General features: G+C 35.5%; 1 protein-coding gene across 1 annotated transcript in view; it reads left to right on the forward strand.

Moving 5' to 3' along the window:
- The window catches only part of grin2cb (glutamate receptor, ionotropic, N-methyl D-aspartate 2Cb), a 50,232-nt gene that overhangs the window by 6,825 nt on the left and 20,232 nt on the right, over positions 1-23,175 (forward strand). The window contains exons 2-4 of the mRNA XM_051123606.1: positions 4,035-4,473; positions 11,872-12,467; positions 16,604-16,718. Coding sequence (XP_050979563.1) covers positions 4,051-4,473; positions 11,872-12,467; positions 16,604-16,718 — 1,134 coding nt within the window. The 5' untranslated portion in view covers positions 4,035-4,050. The remainder of the gene's footprint in view (positions 1-4,034; positions 4,474-11,871; positions 12,468-16,603; positions 16,719-23,175) is intronic.

A 23,175-nucleotide genomic window follows, 5' to 3' on the forward strand; every position in this document is an offset into this window, starting at 1 on the left:
ACAAAGATTCACATATGATGTACTCACCCCCTTGTCTTCCAAGATGTTTATGTCTTTCTTTCTTCAGTCATAAAGAAATTATGTTTTTTGAGGAAAACATTTTTCTCCATATAATGGACTGATATGGTGCCTCGATTTTGAACTTTGGCATTTGGGATCGTTTGAAGCCGCATTTAAACTGCATTTTGAAAGTTCAAATTTGGGGCATTATATGAAGAAAAATGCTGAAATGTTTTCCTCAAAAAACATAATTTCTTTACGACTGAAGAAAGACAGACATAAACATTGTGGATGACAAGGAGGTGAGTAAATTATTTGTAAATTGTTGTTCTGGAAGTGGAGTTCTCCTTTAAGACGCTCCACAGGACCAGAAGTGCCTAGTTGAAGAAACACCCCTCAGATGTATATTTTTTAAATAAAAGATGCTCTTTTTTCACTCTTCTCTGTCACGTTCCCTAGAAACTCGCCCAGCTGTTGCTATGTTAACTCCGCTGCTCGACTAAGTGTGAGGATTTCGTTGAGTTACAAGCATACAAATATGCTCATTGATGCTTTGCCAGTATTGAGTGGAGTTTTGAACAGTGTCTTTTTAATGAGGATTCAAAAAAGCAAACAGAGAGAGGAAAAACAGAGACAGGGGACAGAGACCATGACGGCTTTAACTCTCTCTGAGCGTCTGGGTTTCTCATGGCAAGTCTTGTGTTTGCTTTTGTTGCTTTTGCAATTGGAATGCATATCTCCATTCTTACTTCGCCATCTGTCTTCCACTTGTGCAGAAAGTACTTGAGATTCCACATTGGATGAAGAACGTTGCTAATGAAGTCCAATGCAGTACAAAGCATCAGAGCGAGCAAGCAAAACCACATGCATTCTTACCATAATATGTCCTTAATGTAGCAATTAGAAGCCAGATGTATTTTAAAGAACATGATAACCATCAAAATGTGAGTGTTGCATTTATCATGGATAGTAATTACAGTCCATGGTCCAACAGCTAGCTCTGATAGTTTAATAGGCTTCGGTGTCATAGTCGTAAGATGCTGGCATGGATGGATGGGCCTAACCTTTAAGATTCTAATTCAAGTGCATCTCATCAGATTCTGATTTAGTTTGCTCTTGAAACAAGCCTGCTTTATTTGTGTGTACTGTAACACACTTAAAAGTACAGCGGTAGCCTTATGGTTAAAGTTCAGCTCTGGCATCGCAAAGGTTGCTGGTTCATTTCCAAGTCGCTGCGACCCAGAAACTGGAGAGTTATTGAGATCACTATCATGCTCTGTCACCATGGCTACCAGTAATGCACTTGACCCGAGGTCGCTCCAAAGGGCCTGTCCTTGAAATTACTAGACTTTAAGGTCTATATGGTCACTTGTAAGATTAAGACAGGCAACATATGCTATAGACCTGTGCACTATATAGATATCCATGGTTCACAAACTGGCAGTGGTGTGAATTGGAATCATTAAACAAGCGTTCGTCAGTTTTTTTTTTTCATTAGAGGTGAGCTTTCGATGACCCACGCCATCTGCGGGTTGAGAGATCAGGGACCAGCCCCTGTGAAGTGTTGAGAGCTGAGTTTAGATGTGATTCCCTGCTGGATTCATTGTAAACCTCCCACTCAGCTTGCTAATGGCCTGTTGTGTCACAAAGGCGCATGCACACTGTGACCAGAACACATGCAGTCTGAGATTATGAGTGACAGAAATAGACATTCAGACCATGTGAATGTTTTTTAAACACGGGATTACTGTACATTAAAGTACACCTGTACATTTTTTATGTACAATTTCATACTGTATGTCTGTATAGTCATCAGTAAGATAAAATAAATTAAAACAAAAATAAAATTCAATTAATTTAATTGAGTTTGGCAGTTTTGTGTGGATGACACTTAAGGCACATAATATACATTGCTGTTCAAAATGTTTTTTTGTTTTTTTGTTTAAAAAGAAGTGTCTTATCCTTATCAACGCTGCATTTATTTGATCAAAAATCCAGAAAAAACAGTAATAATGTGAAATATAATTTCAGTGTAAAACAAACGTTTTCTATGTGAATATATTTAAAAATGTAATTTATTTCAGTAATGCAAAGCTGAATTTTCAGCAGTCTTCAGTGTCACATGATCCGTCAGAAATCATTCTTATATGCTGATTTATTATCAGTGTTAAAAAAAGATTTGCTACTTAATATTTTGTTGGAACCTGTGATACTTTTTTTTAGGAATCTTTAATAAATAAAAAGTTATAAAGAACAGAATTTATTTAAAATAGAAATATTTTGTAACAATATAAACTACCATTTAAATGTTTGTGGTCAGTAAGTTGATAAAAAGTGAGAGCAAAGATATATAGACATTATAGATAGTTTATTTTGAATAAATACTGTTATTTTTAACTTTTAATTCATCAAAGCATCCTGACAAAAGAATCACAGATTCCACAAAAATATTAAGCAGCACAGCTGTTTCCAACATTGATCATAAAAGTAATAAATCAGCATATTAGAATGATTTCTGAAGGATCATGTGACACTGAAGACTGGAGTATTATAGATATAAATTGTATTTTAAAATGTATTAAAATAGAAAACCATTATTTTAAAATGTAAAAATATTTCACAATATTACAGTTTTTTTCTGTATTTTTGATCAATAATTCTTTAAAAAAAACATTAAAAATCTTACTGATCCCAAACTTTTGAACGACACTGTATGTGTTTATAAACAACACCTGACAGAGGTTGATTTCTGCAGCAATGCTTTTTATTTGTGTCACTCAGGCCTCGCTCTTGTTCGTAACAATGCAACACTGTGTCCTATTTTCATCTCATCATGTCTGAACACACAGAAATCAATATTGTTAAATAATCGCTGCTGCTTGTTGCTCATTTGCAAGTCTCCCCTGATAAAAATGTAGAAATAATGTAAATGTACACTACAGTTCAAGAGTTTGGGGCCGGTGAGTTTTTTAATGTTTTTGAAAGCAGTCTCTTATGCTCAAGGCTGCATTTATTTGATCAAAAATACAATAAAAACAGTAATATTTCTGTTTTTCACAAACTGTATTAAAGTGCATTGAAATTTCAATTGCATCTCAATGCTAATCTGCAATAATTAAACAATTATGAACTGTATGGACCACTCTATGATTTTCACCGACCAACTGCAGTAAAAAAATCTTTGGAAAACTTGTTAATTATACAGACTTAAGCCTGATTTGTGCAGTAATTGTTTTTCATGGGGACGTAAACAATTTTTAGCTTTTAACAAGGTTTAGTCTGTGATTTGATTTTATTGCCGTCCGAATCCAGAATGTTAGTGTTTTTCTCTCAGCACCTGTGAAAAAATCCCTGGCCGAATTACCTACGGTTTTTTGACAAACACTTTGTCATGGTAATTTAATTGCCGTCCAAATCCACATCTGTGAGTTTACAAGAAGAAATCAATTCAAAATTCACTGTTTAAATCCTTTTTGACCACTGTTGAAACACCATATGGTAACTGTTGCATTTCGCTGTAATTTGCATGCATACTCATTACTAAAATGCTGGAAAGTATTTACAAGAACATTATTTCATAACTGCTCAACCACAGCGAGTGGGAGCTGTTAAGAACAAAAAGAAGAAAGAGAAGAAAAGTACATAAACATTTGAAAAGGGTCATTATTATGGCAGCAGCAGGAATACAATAAAATTTTGAAATATGTATATATAAACCAAGCAGCTTTATGGATACCTTAGATAAATAAGAGGTTGCATTAAGTTATTTCTGCTAATTTTCACATTTTTAGTGTCATCCATCATTTTGAGAGATAAAATGCAAGACATAAAACCATTTTAACTACAGGTTTGTAGGATCACAGAATAAATTGGCATACAAATCCATCACTGTTATCACTGAGGTGCCATGTAAATTTATTTTTTAATTTTCATCCACATGAAAAACAATAGAGCTTTAGAGAGAACACATATCTGACATTTTCCAAACTGACAAAAAATTCTGAAATTATGTTTTTGTTCTTTCTCTCTCTCAGGCTTTAGGAGGCTGAAATGGCCACTCCTCAAGGGTGTTGGGGTCCCTCTCTTCAACTCCTCCTCTTCTTCCATCTGTTACTCAGCGTAGTGCCTCCCTGCCGGGGACGTCCGTTCTTCGGTCCTCCTTCGGTCAACGTGGCTGTGGTTTTCAGTGGTTTGGCCCACCACAGTGAGATCAAGGGCCGTCTGAGTCCAGAAAACTTCCTAGACATGCCCCTGGAAGTGAACCCTATCACCGTGCTGGTGAATGACACTAACCCCAGGGCTTTACTCACACGTCTCTGTCAGACTATGGCAGCAGAGAGCCTCCACGGAGTGGTGTTTGAAGATGACGTGGACTCAGAAGCTGTGGCACAAATCTTAGACTTTATCTCCTCTCAGACGTCCATCCCCATCATAGGCATCAGTGGAGGGTCGGCAGTAGTCATCCCGCATAAAGTAAGTGTTTGAAAGGTGGTAGTGGTAGATCTTAAGGATCTGTCAGCAGAGAAGGAAAAGGTTTAATAAGTAATGGGGATTTCCTGAGATCACAATCCATTCAAGACTTAAGTTACTACAAAAAGCATTGTCCTTGAACTGGAAACCTTTGGATCACCTAAAAATATATTTGAATTAAGTTTATTTGGATTATTTTTATATTTAACCAACTACAGGAAAATGTATTTATTGAGTTTATAGAGTAATGATAATACAACAACAAAATCCCCTGAGCTGAAATCAAAAGTTTACATACACCTTGCAGAATCTGGAAAATGGTAATTATTTTACCAAAATAAGAGGGATCATACAAAATACATGTTTTACTTTATTTAGTACTGACCTGAAAAAGATATTTAACATAAAAGACATTTACATATAGTCCACAAGAGAAAAAAAGTTAAATTTATAAAACTGACCCTGTTCAAATGTTTACATACACTTGATTCTTAATACTGTGTTATTACCTGAATGATCCACAGCTGTGGGTGCTGTGAGTTTTGAGGGTTTTTTTTGTGTATTGTAACCCTTTCCAACAATGACTGTATGATTTTGAGATCCATCTTTTCACACTTAAGACAACAGAGGGACTCATATGCAACTATTACAGAAGGTCCAAACACTCACTGATGCTCCAGAAGGAAAATTGATGCATTAAGAGTCAGGGGGTGAAAACTTTTGAACATAATGAAGAGGTGTACATTTTTCTCATTTTGCCTACATATCATATTTTTTTCATTTAGTACTGCCCTTCAGAAGAAGATAGTCTGTAATTTTATTGCTGTACGAATCCAGAATGTCTGTGTTTTTCTCCCAGTACCTGTGTAAAAATACCTGGACGAATTACCTATAATTAGGTAATTTATTTACCTATTTAATTGCCGTCCAAGTTTACAAGAAGAAATCGATTCAAAATTCACTGTTTAAATCTTTTCTGACCTCTGCCGAATGCCATATGGTAACTGTTGCACTTCGCTGTAATTTGCATGCATATTCATTACTGAGATGGTGGAAAGTATTAACAAGAACAATATTTCATAACTACTTCACCACAACAAGTGGGAGCTGGTAAGAACAAAAAGAAGAAAGAGAAGAAAAGCATATAAACATTTGAAATGGGTCATTATTATGAAAGCAACTGGAATAGAATAAAATTGTAAAATACGCATTTTATACAGTTATTTACATAAAAATATAAACCAAGCAGCTTTATGGATACCTTGTATAAGGATACTTACATGTTCCCCAGAAGGCAAAATAAGTTAAATTTATCCTGATCTTCAAATTCAAAAGTTTTCACCCACCTCTTAATGCATCGTTTTTCCTTCTGAAGCCTAAGTGACCATTTGAACCTTCTCTAATAGTTGCTTATGAGTCTCTCAGTTGTGCTCAGTGTGAAAAGATGGATCTCAAAATCATACAGTCACTGTTGGAAAGTGTTCAAATACACAAAAAAGCTGAAAAACCAAAGAATCTGTGGAATCTGAAGGATTTTTCTGAAGAACATCAGGCAGTTTAACTGTTGAGGACAAGCTAGGGACTCATGAACAACTATCACTAAACAAAACAAAACAAAAAAACACACAGCTGTGGATCATTCAGGTAACAACACAGTATTAAGAAAGTGTATGTAAACTTTTGAACAGGATCATTTTTAGAAATTCAACTGTTGTGAAATATCTTACTCAGGCCAGAACTAAATAAAAAAATATCATGCATTTTGTATGATCCCTCTTATTTTGGTAAAATAATAATCATTTTGCAGATTCTGCAAGGTATACTATATGTAAACTTCAATTGTATGAATTTCAAATCAAAATTTATTCATGGGTATCTGTGAAATCATTTCAGGAATGCTGTTCTCACAGCTCTTATTAGACACAGCGAGTCTAAAATAACTGCTGTGAGGTTGAAAAACGTTAGCATGTGCATGTGGTTTGTGTGTGCATTTTTCATCGAGCCCCCCTGCAATGATATGCTATTGAACAGCTGTGTGGAAAAGTGATTTTGTGAGGTGTGAAAATCAGTAGGTGTTATGATGTATAACCAGCAACCAACAGTTGTGTCCTATTTTCCTCTGATTACTGAGGTGTGGAAACTTCTGAATAACATCAAGAAAAAATATAAAATTGCAGCTGTTAAATGCACATTTTCAAGGCAACTACTGTCCGTATAAGACTTTTTCATGACAGTAATTTTCTACACACCGTGTGTAGCGAGGGCATTTTTTGTACATTTATTGAGTGTCTGGTGGCAGCTTCAACTGCGAATGAAATAAAAAACACACTCTTATCTATTATTGAAAGGACCAAACACAAAGCAGTCTGAAGAATCGCATAAATTTCTTGGTTTTCGCCTTTGAGAAACTTCATTATTCCATCTCTGCAGTCCACAGTGGAAAACTAGAAAAGCCATACAGGTTTGAAAAAACATGAAGTTGAGAAAATGATGACAGAATGTTCATTTTTGGCCTTTAATTCAAACAGCTATTACTAAAGGCACATGCAGTTGTGTCACTTTTTTACGATTAGTGCACGCTTTGTGGATTTTGCAGCATATCTGAAATCCACAATGCACTAAAAAGTACGCTTTTTAGACAGTAAAACAATCATTACATATGCAGACTGGCAAAAGATGTATATCTTTAAATGAGAAACACAATAGTCCTTGATTTAATGGGGCAGATGAGTATCTTCAATGCCAGCTAGAGAGTGGAAGACTCCTTCCTGCCCAGCTGTCATTTTTCAAATGCCTTTTAGACTCGCACAATGTGCAGAAAAATGTTGATAAGATGTATAAAGTAGAACAGAAGGCCAAAAATATGCGTTTGTCTCCAGTGCCAGATAATTGTGTAGGAACTGGATTAAAATGAAGCATTCTGGAATGGAATAATTTTTCAAGAGCTTAACTATAGAACGTGAAACAAACAGTCCAGTGACCATGTCCTTTCATGCTATTACTTCCTTCACATTTATCATTTCCAGTTCTCATTTATCTAATAATGTTATAATATTTTGGACAGAACTCAAGAACTCTAATGTCAATCAAATTAGAAATAGGAGTATAAAGCTGTGAACCATATTTTATGGCACTCTGAATAACCACACTTCCAGATTATGGATTAGGCATTTAATCTCCTTTGAGAAATGCATGCATATCATATCATATAAATTTGATGCGATTATACAATTCCCCTTGTATAGGCATGTGGTGGGCGGAGCCAGAGACATGCGACAGCCTGTTCTACTTTATTCAAATCTGGTCGTTGTACAGCAAGACAAACCAATGTATATTGCACATGTAAATCCCATGCAATTGAATAAGCTGTTCCCGATTATTTTTTTCTAGCATGAGGGATTGCACTGGAGGTCACAAACATCTGGTATGGGATTTCTCATGAAATCCCAGTAGCATAAGACACTGTGTCAATGGCCAAGTGCCTTCCAAATAAAGTGAGCTTAAAATATCACCTTTCAGGGTAGAACTTCCCTTTTTGGAAAAATGAAAATTCTGTCATCATTTACTCACCATCATGTCACTCCAAACCTGTTTGACTTACTTTCTTCTGCAGAACACAAAATTACATTTTGAAAAATGCTGGTAATTTTGAAGAACATTTTGAAGAACGTTACTGTCACCTTTAATGTTTCACAGATGAAAGTAAGTCAAACAAGTTTGGAAAGACACAAGGGTGAGTAATTGATGACATCTTTTTCATTTTGAACGTGGTGAACTAAAGCTTTAAAGAGATAGTTCACCCTAAAATGAAAATTCTGTCATTAATTACTCACTTTCATGTCGTTCCAAACCTGTAAGACCTTTGTTCATCTTCAGAACAAAAAATGAAGATATTTTTGATGAAATCTGACAACTTTCTGACAGAGCTTTTAGACAGCAGCGTAACTGACGTTCCAGACCCAAAAAGGTAGTAGGGACATACGCCACCAGTCAAAAGTTTTTGAAGGATTTTTGAACAGTAAGATTTTTAATGTTTTTTAAAGTCTTTCTGCCCACCAAGTCTGCATTTATTTGATCTAAAGTACAGCAAAAATGTAATTTTTTTTTTAAATATATTTACTATTTAAAATAACTGTTTTCTATCTGAATATATTTTAAAATGTAATTTATTCCTGTGATTTCAAAGCTACATTTTTTAGCATCATTACTCCAGTCACATGATCCTTCGGAAATCATTCTAATATTCTGATTTGCTGCTAAAAAACATTTTCTTCTTCTTATTATTATTATGTTTATATCATTATTATTATGTTGAAAACAGCTGAGTAGAATTTTTTCTTTGATGAATAGAAATTTCAAAAGAACAGCATTTATCTAAAATTCAAATCTTTTGTAATTTTATAAATGTCTTTATTAGCACTTTTGATCAATTAAAAGCATCCTTGCAAAATAAAAGTATTAATTTCTATAATTTCTTTCCCAAATAAATAAATTATACTGACTCCGTGCTTTTGAATGGTACAGTGTATAATGTTACAAATCTTTTTTTTTTAGATAAATGCTGATCTTTGGACCTTTCTATTCATCAGATGATCCTGACAAAATGTACTTACCATTTTAAATATACAATAATAATAATAATATATAATAATAATAATGACAAAAAAATTCTTGAACAGCAAATCAGCATATTAGAATGACTTCTAAAGGATCATGTGACACTGAAGACTGGAGTAATGATGCTGAAAATGTAGATTTGATCACAGAAATAAATTACATTTTAAAAAATATTCAAATAGAAGGCAGTTATTTTAAATAGTAAAAATATTTTGCTGTACATTGGATCAAACAAATGCAGGCTTGGTGAGCAGAAGAGACTGCTTTAAAAAAACATTCGAAATCTTACTGTTCAAAAACTTTTGACTGGTAGTGTAGTTAAAATAGTCCATGTGACATCAGTGGTTCAACCGTAATTTTATGAAGCTATGAGAAAACGTTTTGTGCTCAAATAAAACAAAAATAACTTTATTCAACAATTTCTTCTCTTCCATGTCAGTCCATACATGTTAACAAGAGTACAACATCGCATGCATTCTGAGATCAAAAATATCTTAATTTGTGTTCTGAAGATGAACAAAGGTCTTATGGGTTTGGAACGACATGGGGTTGAGTAATTAATGACAAAAAATTTTTTTTTCCCCTTAAGATACATGGCACCCATTGAAGCTCATGGGACAAATTTCATGCCCAAAGTGTACATGTAATGCCTATTACCAAAGTCCTGGAGGGATCATGCCATTTTACTGCTTGAGTGCCAGTTTTTTCCAAACATAAAACACATTTTGACTACTACGTTATGACTTCAAAATGGTCTTGTCAAGGCTTGTGAGTGCTAATCGCAGGAGAGCTGAGTCCAGGTGATTGTGTAACTTCTTAAAGAAAGAAATCTGGCAGAGAAGGAGGACTGGTGAGTCCCAGAGCACCTGACATTCACAAGCCCTCTCTCTCTCCAAGAGGTAGCCTACTTTAACCACAGAAGTTATTTGAAAGACACCGGATCAGTCTGTCAGGAGAGGGGAAAGCTCTAGTCAGGAGGAGTCTTGGGAAAATGTCTCTCGGCTCCTGACACTCCCAGACCTCCACACCCATTTTTCTCACTTTGGAACTTAATTGGACACCACCTCCTCCGGTACCTTTGAGTCATCTCATGCTGTGCGGTGGAAGTAAATGCGGCTGGCAGTGTAGGGCATTAGGACGCTCGCTTGTTTGAGGTTAACTAAGTGCAAGTGAAATTATAACATCACTTAATAGATCACTTTATTTTTTACATGCACAATTGCGGCTTGATATTGACACTAAGTGTGATGATTCACACATTTTTATATGCAAATGTAATTGTGCATATTTTTTTTTTTAAAAGAGCGCATCACAACGGCACAATATTGAACAGCTGCATGGATAAACGAGTATTAGGTGTCAAGTGTAAATCTATTCAATGAGATTACAGAAAGAGGAATAATGGTTGAAAGTCAGGCAATAAATCAAGGCTGCTACGCGTGGCTGTGGTACAGATAGGATCAATAGTTTAGTGAATTGTCTTTGCGTTGTAAATCCAATTCTCGTATCTCATACTTTGGAATGCGTTCAAGGTTAATGTCGCTCAGTAATACATGTTATTTCAATGGTATGAGAAAGTCTCATGTACCATGATTGAGTTACTATGGATCTCCTGTGCGTTCAGCAATCTGTAAAACTGAAATGCAGAAAATTATAGGGCTGTGCGAGTTATGGCTGCCATCAGAAGGTCATTCAGTGAAAATTTAAAACATACACTACCTTTCGAAAGTTTGGAGTCGGTAGGATTTTTTTTGAATGGTTTGAAAGAAGATTTATGCTCACCTAATAATATAAAAATATATACAAATCTATGGTACCCACATGTGTTTGATTATTCTATATAGCATATTCACTACCAGTCAAAAGTTTTTGAACAGTAATATTTTTAATGCTTTTTTTATTTAAAGAAGTCTCTTTTGCTCACCAAGCTTATATTTATTTGATCCAAATTACAGCAAAAATGGTAAAAAATAGAAATATTTGTATTATTTAAAATAACTGTTTTCTATTTTAATATATTTTAAAATCTATTTTATTCCTGTGATCAAAGCTGAATTTTTAGCATCACTACTCCAGTCTCATGATCCTTCAGAAATCATTCTAATATTCTGATTTGCTGCTCAAAAACTTATTATTATTATTATTGTTATGTTGAAATCAGCTGAGTATATTTATTTTCAGGTTTCTTTGATGAATAGAAAGTTAAAAATTCAGAAGAACAGCATTTATCTGAAATAGAATTTTTTTGTAAATGTTTTTACTATAATTTTTTATCAATTTAAAGAATCCTTGCTAAATAAAAGTAAAATTATTTTTTATAATTAAAAAAAAAACAATAAATACATTTTAGATAAATGCTGATATTTGGGTCTTTCTATTAATCAAAGAATCTTGAAAAAAAATGTACTTACTGTTTTAAATATGGATAATAATAATAATAAATGTTTCTTGAACAGCAAATAAGCATATTAGAATGATTTCTGAAGGATCATCTGACTCTGAAGACTGGAGTAATGATGCTGAAAATGTATAGGAATAAATTGCATTTTAAAATATATACAAATAGAATTTTTAAATAGTAAAAATATTTCAGATTTTCACAGTTTTTGCTGTACTTTGGATCAAATAAATGCAGGCTTGGTGAGCAAAAGGGACTTCTTTAAAAAACATTAAAAATCTTACTGTTCAAAAACTTTTGACTGGTAGTGTAAGTTTTTATACATAAGTTATAAACTTTCATCATCAAATGCAGAATTAAATGTATCTTCTGTCTTGATTCTATAGGCTGAAGGCTCTACTTTTCTCCAGATGGGAGCCTCTATAGAGCAGCAAATACATGCGATGTTCAAAGTGATGGAGGAGTACAACTGGGGTAACTTTGTAGTCATCACCAGCTTGTATCCCGGCTACGAGACCTTCGTGGACTACATCCGCTCCTTCACAGACACCAGCTACTTCCTGTGGGAGCTGCAGGATGTGCTAAGCTTTGAGATGTCCGTGGGGGCCAACGATATCCGCACACGTAGACTACTGCAGCAGGTGGACTCGCAGGTATATCTAGTGTACTGTTCCCACGAGGAGGCACAGTACTTATTCAGGATGGCCTCTGATGTGGGGCTGCTAGGGCCTGGATACATCTGGGTCGTCCCCAGTCTGGCTGTGGGGAACCCTGAAGTATCCCCTCCAGACAGTTTCCCAGTGGGCGTCATCAGTATTATCACAGACCGCTGGAGGAAGACACTGCGCCAGAGGGTACGGGAAGGAGTCGCAGTCATAGTAAAAGGGGTGCACAGTTTCCACAAGAACAGAGGATTCATTCCCGAGGGTCACATGGACTGCAATAGTCCTGTCAAATCGTTCGCCAACAATTCTCTCTTCAGGTAAGACTATTTCAGAGTACTAAGTAAAGATATTTTTTAAAAGCACCAGTAGATTGTTTGTTAAAGAGAAGGATTTAAAACCCATATCTTCCCTTGTGAAACAAAGTAAATTTTAGTATACTTTTAAAAAGAAAACTTATTTTTGAAAGAATATACTTCAAACATTCTTTAAAAAATGTATGGTTTAAGGATTAGTTCACTACCAGAATTTCCTGATAATTTACTCACCGATGTCTTCCAAAATGTTCATGTCTTTTTTCTTCAGATGAAAAGAAATGAAGGTTTTTGAGGAAAACACTCCAGGATTTTTCTCCATATAGTGGACTTAATGGGAGCCAACGGGTTGAAGGTCCAAATTGCAGTTTCAAAGGTTTCTACATGATCCCAGCTGAGGAATAAGGGTCTTATCTAGCGAAACGATGTGTCATTTTCTAAAAAAAAAATACAATTTATATACTTTTTAGCCACAAATGCTCACCTTGCAGTAGCTCGACCTCACGCATTATTAGTGCTGTCAAATCCATTAATGGTGATTAATCGCATCCAAAATAAAAGTTTGTGTTTACGTAATATCTGTATGTACTATGTATATTTCTATGTATAAATACACATACATACGTATATATATATATATATATATATATATTTAAATTTATGTGTAATATAAATATATCAATATATTTACATTTCTTAAATATTTACATGTTTGTGTGTGTATTTATATACATATAAATTTAACTTGGGTGTGATTCATCGTGATTAACGTAGGCGGAAATACCAACCCAGTGTTTACAAAGCCAATGTGCAAAAAAAAGTTAAACGCCCTTTACAAAAAAAAAGGCAAAACAACATGTCAGAAGATTTTGAAATTGAAATTTTTGTTTTTATGTATATGTTTTTATATATATATATATATATATATATATATTTTTTTTTTTTTTTTTTTTTCATTTTTTAAATGACTGATTGTTTCGCTAGATAAGACCCTTATTTCTCGGCTGGGATCATGTAGAGCCCTTTGAAGCTGCGATGAAACTGCAAATTAGACCTTTAACCCGTTGGCCACCATTGAAATTCACCATATGGAGAAGAATCCTGGAATGTTCAAGTCAACTAATCTTTTTGCAAACCGAATGTAATGTTTTGGATACTTAATTGCATGTTAAGTGCAATTTAATAAAAATGTATTATAGTTACAATTTATATTAAATGCAGTTAGGTTTTTGACCCACCCTAGTACATCTTTATATGTAATTTTATCATATACTTTAATGTCATTTTTTTCTATTGAAAATGTCTTTAATGATGTGTTCTGGTCGTTTTGACCTGGAGTCAATTTTCTCTTCCCTGAAAATGCAAATGTTATCGCATTGGGCTAAAACGTACTGCTCACAAATGTATAATAAGTTATAAATTATGCTAAATTTTTGCCAAATATTGGATTCAGCCGTTTAATTATTTAATGCTTTTTAATGCTGATAGAAAGAAAACCAGTTGCCTGAATCAAAGATTTGGTGATAATATAGCATAATGAGAGATTTACACTCTTAAGTAGATAAAGGATTTTTATCACAGCACAAGGGTTGAATATATTTGTATTGATCAAGTTGCAGTTTAGTAAATGTAAAATACATGGTATTAAATTTTAAACGTAATAATGAATAACATTCACCCCCATGTCTCACTCAAATTGTAATCAAGTACCCTACATATGCTTTAGTTCAAAGGAATGCACTTTCAAGTATGACAAAAGATTAATAAAACATAATGTACTTTTAAAGTAAAACTTTTAATTATTACAAAGTGCACTTTTTAAAGTTGACTAGAAACCTAGTCATGAAAGCATACTCTTGAGTGGCATTTTAATTCATTAATGTACTGTAATATCTCTCATTGTTGTGGTTTATTGATCTTCATTAACATCAGTAACATCGTCGTTAACATCATGTCCTGAAAAAAACTATATCTTAGACATCCCTTTGGAGTATCTGGGTACTCTGAGTGCCAGTAATGTTTAATGAAGCTGTCATATATTTAGTCCTCCCTTGGCCAGCATTGCCCTATTTTTTGTCAAACGTGTTGATCACATCAAATTCAACAGGAAAGTGTGGGTGGCAAAGTTACAAATCCTCAAAATCCTGACATTTTTAATTCTCGCAGCTTAATTTGCCTCTAGAGATTTCGTCATAAACAGCTTCCCAGACAAAACATTGCATTCTTGCGCTTTTTCATGTGGTGTCCCTCCCGTTGTAATGAGACTGGGAGATTCTCCAGATTTCCTTGTTAAATCTGCCGTTCACCTGGGAGTCACCGTCCTCATTAAATAGTGTTCCAGTTGCCTCTCCGAGCTTTCTGTGATCAAGCGTATCAGAGACACATGAGTGACTGGGTCCTCCATCCGGAATGTTTCCAGGCTTTGCTGCTGTTCAGGTGTCTGCCCATCTCTATAGCATAAAAAGAAACGTCCTGTCAGAAGACAGTTAAGAAATCTGGCTTTAAGACAGGACACTGACCTTCTTTTCAAATGTGTGACTGGTTGGGCAGTATCAAAGGATTCATCAGCTGGCAAGAAAGAAAATATTCTCTGAGGTAAAATGGTAAGATGTGTACACAATTTAAAAAAACGTGCTTTAAAAGGTTCTTCACAGCAATGCCATAGAAGAACCGTTTTTAGTTCCACAAAGTCAAACCACTGTTCAGTCAAATGTTCTTTAAAGAACAATCTTTCTTACCTTTTTGTAATCTGAAGAACCTTTTTTCACCACAAAGAACCAAACAGAGGTTCTTCAGATGTTAAAGGCTCTTTATGGAACCATTTAAACAAAAAAGGTTCTTCTATAGCATCATGAAGTACATTTGTGTAGAGTGTAGAGGAATAAATGAAAATGACATTTACTCACCTTAATGTTGGCCATAGAAAATGTTAACTCTCAAGTCAGTGAAAAATGATTCATTGAATAATTTATTTTTTTAATTAATTGTTTACAAATCACACTGATTTGTTTTGAAGGGGTCATCGGATGCCCATTTTCCACAAGTAGATATGATTCTTTAGGGTCTTAATGAAAAGTCTATAATATGCTTTGGTTAAAAATTCTCAATGGTAGTGTAAAACAACACCCTTTTTACCTTGTCAAAATGAGCTCTGCAAAATTCATCCTGTTCTGGTCAAGGTTGCTTTAAATGTTAATGAGCTGTGCTCGCCCCGCCCCTCTCTTCTCTCTGTGGAGTGACGAGCCTGTTTACTTTAGCCGCATTTAGCAGCTCATTTAAAACAAGATTAATGGTAAATAGGCCTACTCTTAAATTTCTGTCTGTTTGTCATTGTCAGATCATATGGCTTCATAAGTTTTGGAGTACAACTAGTTGGGCTGTTTTATGTGTTTATTTTTTTGTTTTGTTTGCATGGTGAAATTTGCACTGCCATTATATGAAAAAATATTTGTTTGAAGTAATTTTTTCTACAGACATTGTTATTCAAATTTTAAATGACATGGGGGTGAATAAATGCTGGCAAAATTTTCATTTTGGTAGGAACTATTGCTGTTCAAGTAATTTACATTCATATTTACTGCATATTTGTCCAAGCATCACTGATATTGAATCGTTGTTTATGAGCTTTATTGTTTACAAAGTAGCTATAAATCTCAGAGATGGTGGATAAGATGGATATAGAGCTGTGTATTTGAACTCAAGACTTTTTTGTTGAAAGTTGTTAGTCATGATTTTAACCACTATGAATTATCAATGATGTCTGTATAATGCTATTGGCTGCTGCACTTTTGCATCAGTAAAACTGAATGACAATATTAAATCCTGCCTCGTGTTCTGCTCCACACTATAAGTGAACAATTCGTTTAGGAAAAATGTTCAGGTCTATGAGACAAAGAGGATTAAAAGAGAGAGAATGAATACTGTAAATGTATTAGTGTCTGTACGCTCTGATTTATATTCATTTGACATAGTGGAAGAAAAAAAAATTATAGGCTTGTATTTGAAATGTCCTCCTTTCTCTGCCTAATAGTCTTCTGTCTCATTTCAGAGATGGATAAATCCAGGCAATTGTACAATCACTTAAAATTCAAATCTACTTTTTTTGGGTCTACTAATTTAAAGCTGCTAAATGTGTTCTGCAGGCATATGCTAAATGTGTCATGGGAGCATAAGGACCTCTCCTTCAACATTGATGGCTATCTCACCAATCCTTCCATGGTGATCATTGCTTTGGACCGTGAGAGACATTGGGACAAGGTAAGTCTTATAATAAGTAACAGTGATAATGTTGAAACATAAAGCTAGGTTACCACATAAAGCTAGAAAAGCGAACACACAGCTGGAGATACAGCCTTTTATCTCTTCCTTATAGAAATAAGTGGTTGGAAGTCATTTCTCTCTATTTTTGGAACACCTATTAGAGTAACAGTACAGATAATATAACGACTCAGAAATTTCAATTGACTACATTATACTTTAGTGGCACCGGGTGGTAGAGCATGCCAAAATTATGGATTTGAATGCCAACTTTTTTGGGATGCACAACTGTTTTAAAAGTTGATAGTAATAAATGTTTCTTGAAAACATTTTTTGCCTGCTTAAAGGGACAGTTCACCATTAATTAATTACTCACCTTCATGCTGTTCTAAACCTATAAAACCTATCATTTTCAGAACACAAATTAAGATATTTTTGATGGAATCCAAGAGCTTTTTGACCCTGCATAGACAGCAACACAACTGACACGTTCAAGGCCCAGAAAGCTAGTATGGACATTGTTAAAGGAGAAATTCACTTCCAAAACAAAAATTTACAGATGTATTCACCTTCTTGTCATCCAAGGTGTTCATGTCTTTCTTTCTTCAGTCGTAAAGAAATTATGTTTTTTGGGGAAAACATTTCAGGATTTTTCTCCATAATGTGGACTTCAGTGGTACCCCTGAGTTTGAACTTCCAAAATGCAGTTTAAATGCAGCTTTAAAGAGCTCTGAATGATCCCAGCCAAGGAATAAGTGTCTTATCTAGCAAAACAATCGTTTTGGGTTTTTTTTTTTTTTAAATACAATTTATATACTTTTTAACCTCAAATGCTCATCATATCTAGGTCTGCCTGAACTCTTTTTTCTGGTTCAAGACAGTTAGGGTATATCAAAAAACTCCCATCTCATTTTCTCCTTCAACTTTAATATTATCCTACATTGGTGCAGAAGTACCAACCCAGTGTTTGCAAAGTGATGATGCAAAGAAAATCAAACACTCTTTATAAAAAAAAAAAAGGTAAAACAGCAATGTAGGATGATTTTGAAGTTGGAGGAGAAAATAAGATGGGAGTTTTTCAACATACCCTAACTGTACTGAGTTCAGGCAGACCTGGACAAAATGAGTATTTGAGGTTAAATAGTATATAAATTGTATTTTTTTATTAGAAAATAACCGATCGTTAAGCTAGATAAGACCCTTTAACCTCAGCTGGGATTATTTTGAAGCTGTATTTAAACTGCATTTTGGAAGTTCAAACTCAGGAGTACCACTGAAGTCCACATTATGGAGAAAAAACCTAAAATGTTTTCCTCAAAAAAACATAATTTCTTTATGACTGAAGAAAAAAGACATGAACATCATGGATGACAAGAGCGTGAGTTCATTTCTGTAAATGTTTGTTCTGGAAGTGAACTTCTCCTTTATAATAGTCCATCTGACATCAGTAGTTCCACCTTAGATGTCAAATGGTTTCTTTTTATCGATGTCCTTATACATTTCTGGACCTTGAACATTGCTGTCTATGCAGGTTGAAAAAGCTCTCACAGCATCCAGAGATTTTGTCAACATCAAAAATATTGTTATTCTAATTCTTTGCTTTTTATTATAAGATACTGCCAGCTATTTCTCTGACATTTTGGACCATTTCAATAACTTTTAGCTTTTATTGATCGTACATTTTCACATTAATATGACAAGGATCATAAAAGCCAGCTTTACAGGCTCCTCCAACACTAGAGATTTATTACCATCTACACCAGGTCATGATGCAATTACACTTGGCTCTCTGAAACAGTCCTTTCTTCCTCACATGGCCAGCTCTCCAGCACTTTGGCCTCTGTGATAGGGACATGTGTAGGCCGTCTGGCAATGTGTGAACACCACCTGACTACAAAAAGAGATTAGAGGAATAAATAGAGATCAAAATGACATCCAAATTTACATCCGGTCATCACACCCTCCTCTAGGTGGATTAGAGGATACGGATATTAGAGGATGTGTGTTGTCGTCTAAGACTGAAATAAATATTACTGGGTCGAGTTCTTTTGTAACCTCATTTTGAAAATAGCCTTGCTTTTTTTTGTAAATTGCAGGGGTTTGATTCACTCTTCCTTTTGCACCACTATTATATGTGGCATTTCAACAATCCAGTTTAACCAGCTACTGAATGTGGTGCAATTTAAATTAAATATTTAAATGAGGTAACTGTCATTCTTTTTAGCTCAAACAAGCTTCTTTTCTGTGTAAATGAGACTCATTACAAATTGTGCCTTATTCACTAAAATCACTGGTTTTTGCACAGCAGATTTAACATTGCACTGTTAGCGGACGTATGTGGGAATTTAATTGAAAAGAGATGTTTGACTACATTTTCTGTTGATCATGACAGCAGTAATTCATCAAATGACGATCAAATGATGGAGAAAACTGTTGTAGCTGGGCATACATCCAGACACGTTGTCAACGAGTGAATTTTGCTCTTTTAAGGAGCTGAATCAGGTGTCTGAATCACAGTGGTGGAGCGATACTGTGCAGTTCCAGCAGAGTCTGCTCTATTTAGTGTGACATACAAATAGCGTTCAGCACAGATTTTGCAGGTGTGCTTGCTAATTTGCATAATTCCTTTAGTAAATTAAGCATTAAAACAATGCAGACAGTGTGTGCAAATAAACTGTGCAATTAGTGAGAGTAATTCGTACTCCTGTTAACAAGTGCACGACAAGTAGAGTTACACGTGAAGGAGCTGCAAAGAGATTTGATAGATTTCTCTTCAATTCAGTCTTTAGTTTTAACTCCCTCCTCTGGCCTTCACGGCTCACCTGACCCCCCTCTGTGTGACATAACAGTTTATCTATATCTGGTCACCTTGCTCTGTAGCCCCTCTCACGCTCCCATTGACACTCTCTGCATCGCCTCACTTTCCCATGCTGTGCACACCCTGCTCGTGTTGTGTGCTGAAGTCATTAGCGAGATGAATCATTGCTTCCCTATTTTAAAGTACAGGCGTACTGACAGCACCGAGACTGTGTTTCTCTGCTGGTACCATGATAATATCTCTAAGACAGACAAAAGCCCAAATGACGCAGATCAGTCTGTGGAAAACACTGGTTTTAAAAATGTCCTTGTACATCTGTGTAATTAGTGCATGATTTTGAAGGAAATAAAAGAGCCTTGGTTTTGCTTAAGGACCCGGATACTTTGCCTTGGACATCAAGTGGCAACCTGAAACAGCATGAAGCTTATTTGTTGCCCACAAGTAAACAAAAACAGTGCCATCTTTGGAGAATTCTGCCTAATTTGCCTTACTTCTGCGCTTGGACTCTCTGCCTTTGACATAAACAAACAAGCATGTGGAAAGTATTGTAATGCTATTTCTAATTGTATTAAAAGGTAAGACAGTAATTTTGAGTAGTTGCATTTTATATTTGCATTGAATTCGAGGCTTCAAAGCACTTATTGCAAATCATTTGATTCAGATTGGGGCTTTAGAACGCATATCGGCAATCATTTGATTCAGATTGGGGCTTCAAAGTGTATTGCAAATCATTTTATTCAGATCTGGGCTTCAAAACACGTATTGAGAATCATTTGATTCAGATCAGAGCTTTAAGGTGTGTATCTCAAATCAGTTGATTCAGATCGGGGCTTCGAAGTGCATACGTGCAGTTATTTTATTCATATCGGGATTTTAAAGCACATATTGTGAATCATTTGATTCAGATCAGGACTTCAAAGCATGTATCGCGAATCAATTTATTCAGATCGGGACTTTAAAGTGTGTATCACGAATCATTTGATTCAGATCTGGGCTTCAAAGCACGTATTGGGAATCATTTATTTCAGATCAGAGCTTCAAAGTGTGTATCGCAAATCAGTTGATTCAGATCGGGGCTTCAAAGTGCGTATGTGCAATTATTTGATTCATATCGGGATTTTAAAGGACATATTGTGAATCATTTGATTCAGATCAGGACTTCAAAGTGCGCATAGGCAATCGTTTGATTCAGATTGGGGGCTTCAAAGCATGTATCGCAAATCATTTTATTCAGATCGGGGCTTCAAAGCACGTATTGGGAATTGTTTCATTCAGATCAGAGCTTCAAAGTGTGTATCGCAAATCATTTTATTCAGCTCGGGGCTTCAAAATGCGTATCGCAAATAATTTGATTCAGATCGGGACTTCAAAGCGCATATCGGCAATCATTTGATTCAGATTGGGGCTTCAAAGCGATTATTGGCAATCATTTGATTCAGGCGGGGCTTCAAAGCCCGTATTAGCAATCATTTGATTCAGATCGGGGCTTCAAAGCCCGTATTAGCAATCATTTGATTCAGTTTGGGGCTTCAAAGCTCGTATCGCGAATCATTTGATTCAGATCGGGGCTTTAAAGCACATATTAGCAATCATTTGATTCAGACCTGGGCTTCAAAGCATGTATCGCGAATCATTTGATTCAGATCGGGGATTCAATACGTATATCGCAAATCATTTGATTCAGATTGGGGCTGCAAAGCACATAGTGCAAATCATTTGATTCAGATCGGGACTTCAAAGTGCGTATCGCTAATCATTTGATTCAGATCTGTGTTTCATAGCACGTCTTGGCAATCATTTGATTCAGATCTGTGTTTCATAGCGCATATCACAAATCATTTGATTCCGATTGTGGCTTCAAAGTGCATATCGGCAATCATTTGATTCAGATCGGGACTTTAAAGTGCGTAGCACAAATCATTTGATTCAGATCGGGGCTTCAAAGCCCGTATTAGCAATCATTTGATTCAGATCGGGGCTTCAAAGCCCGTATTAGCAATCATTTGATTCAGTTTGGGGCTTCAAAGCTCGTATCGCGAATCATTTGATTCAGATCGGGGCTTTAAAGCACATATTAGCAATCATTTGATTCAGACCTGGGCTTCAAAGCATGTATCGCGAATCATTTGATTCAGATCGGGGATTCAATACGTATATCGCAAATCATTTGATTCAGATTGGGGCTGCAAAGCACATAGTGCAAATCATTTGATTCAGATCGGGACTTCAAAGTGCGTATCGCTAATCATTTGATTCAGATCTGTGTTTCATAGCACGTCTTGGCAATCATTTGATTCAGATCTGTGTTTCATAGCGCATATCACAAATCATTTGATTCCGATTGTGGCTTCAAAGTGCATATCGGCAATCATTTGATTCAGATCGGGACTTTAAAGTGCGTAGCACAAATCATTTGATTCAGATCGGGGCTTCAAAACGCATAATGCGAATCATTTGATTCAGATCTGGATTTTAAAGCGCATATTGTGATTTAATAGTTCACCGAATGCAACCATTTCACATCATCAAAATGAGGGTGCCCACACCCCCACCCCCCAATAGCCCAAAATGTGTATAAAACGATGTGGATTTTTTAAATAACACAAATCCTTCATGTGTTTGTTTATTGCTCTAATGTGTTAATAACTTTGCAAAGTCCTGTCAGCCGAGTATATAGCACACATTTGGTCATGATCTCGATGATTCGTTCAGAAAGTAGAACAGACCTGCGATCTATTTTCAGTTGTGTCTCACCAGTTAAGAATCACTGCAATAGACAAAATGCTTTGGTAGTTTAAGTACATGATGACTTGGTTTAGTGTTTGGAAAGACATTGTCTTTTAAAAAACTCTGCAGAAGCATCCTAGGTATGCTAGGCGGCTGTAAAACGAAATAGGCTATTTCAAATAACAGATATCTACTCTGACGGAAATCTGGTTTGCGCCTCAGAACAAGAATAGAATACCCTGCTATTACAGCCATTATATTCTGCTGAATTACTATACCTCTCACTTTCACTACACAGCCTATTTCAGTCGCTGGTCTGAAAGTGCTCACTAAAACAGCCAGAAATAACTGCCGGGCTTTGTCTGGATTCATTCTTTACATATAAAGAACAGTTTCCACGACACAGCCCTCATTTAATGTGCAAATAAAATGTTCTTTAGTGCTCGTCGTCATTGCTAATGATCAGATGTGATGTGCCACCAGGCTGTCATGATATTCACACCTGGAGTCCGGAGATTGAATCTGTTTGTTCTGCTGAAGTTTATGAATGATTCTTCAATAAATCCCTGTTGCCGAGGCTTATCACGCTCACTTCCCCTCACAGCTAATACCATAACCAAACATGGATTACAATTCCCAATCCGAAAAGCCTCCGCTGCATTTGGGAAAGGCTGTCAAACAGCTGCTGCACAATTAGTGCAACACTTTCCTGAGGTTCCTGTCGTTTGTAGTATAAGAATATGCAACAGTGGGCTCATTTTTCAGCTCTTTTACATTTTTTTCCAAAAATATGATGCAAGCATGGTTTGGGAATACAGATGCTAAACTATTTGTTCAAATAGAGCAGCTGGGGTCACACATTCGAAAAGCAGTCAGGTAATAACAACACCAGCTAATGGACTGCAGCTTTTA

The sequence above is a fragment of the Labeo rohita genome, chromosome 12 (genome assembly GCF_022985175.1).
Source record: "Labeo rohita strain BAU-BD-2019 chromosome 12, IGBB_LRoh.1.0, whole genome shotgun sequence".
Lineage (NCBI taxonomy): Eukaryota > Metazoa > Chordata > Actinopteri > Cypriniformes > Cyprinidae > Labeo > Labeo rohita.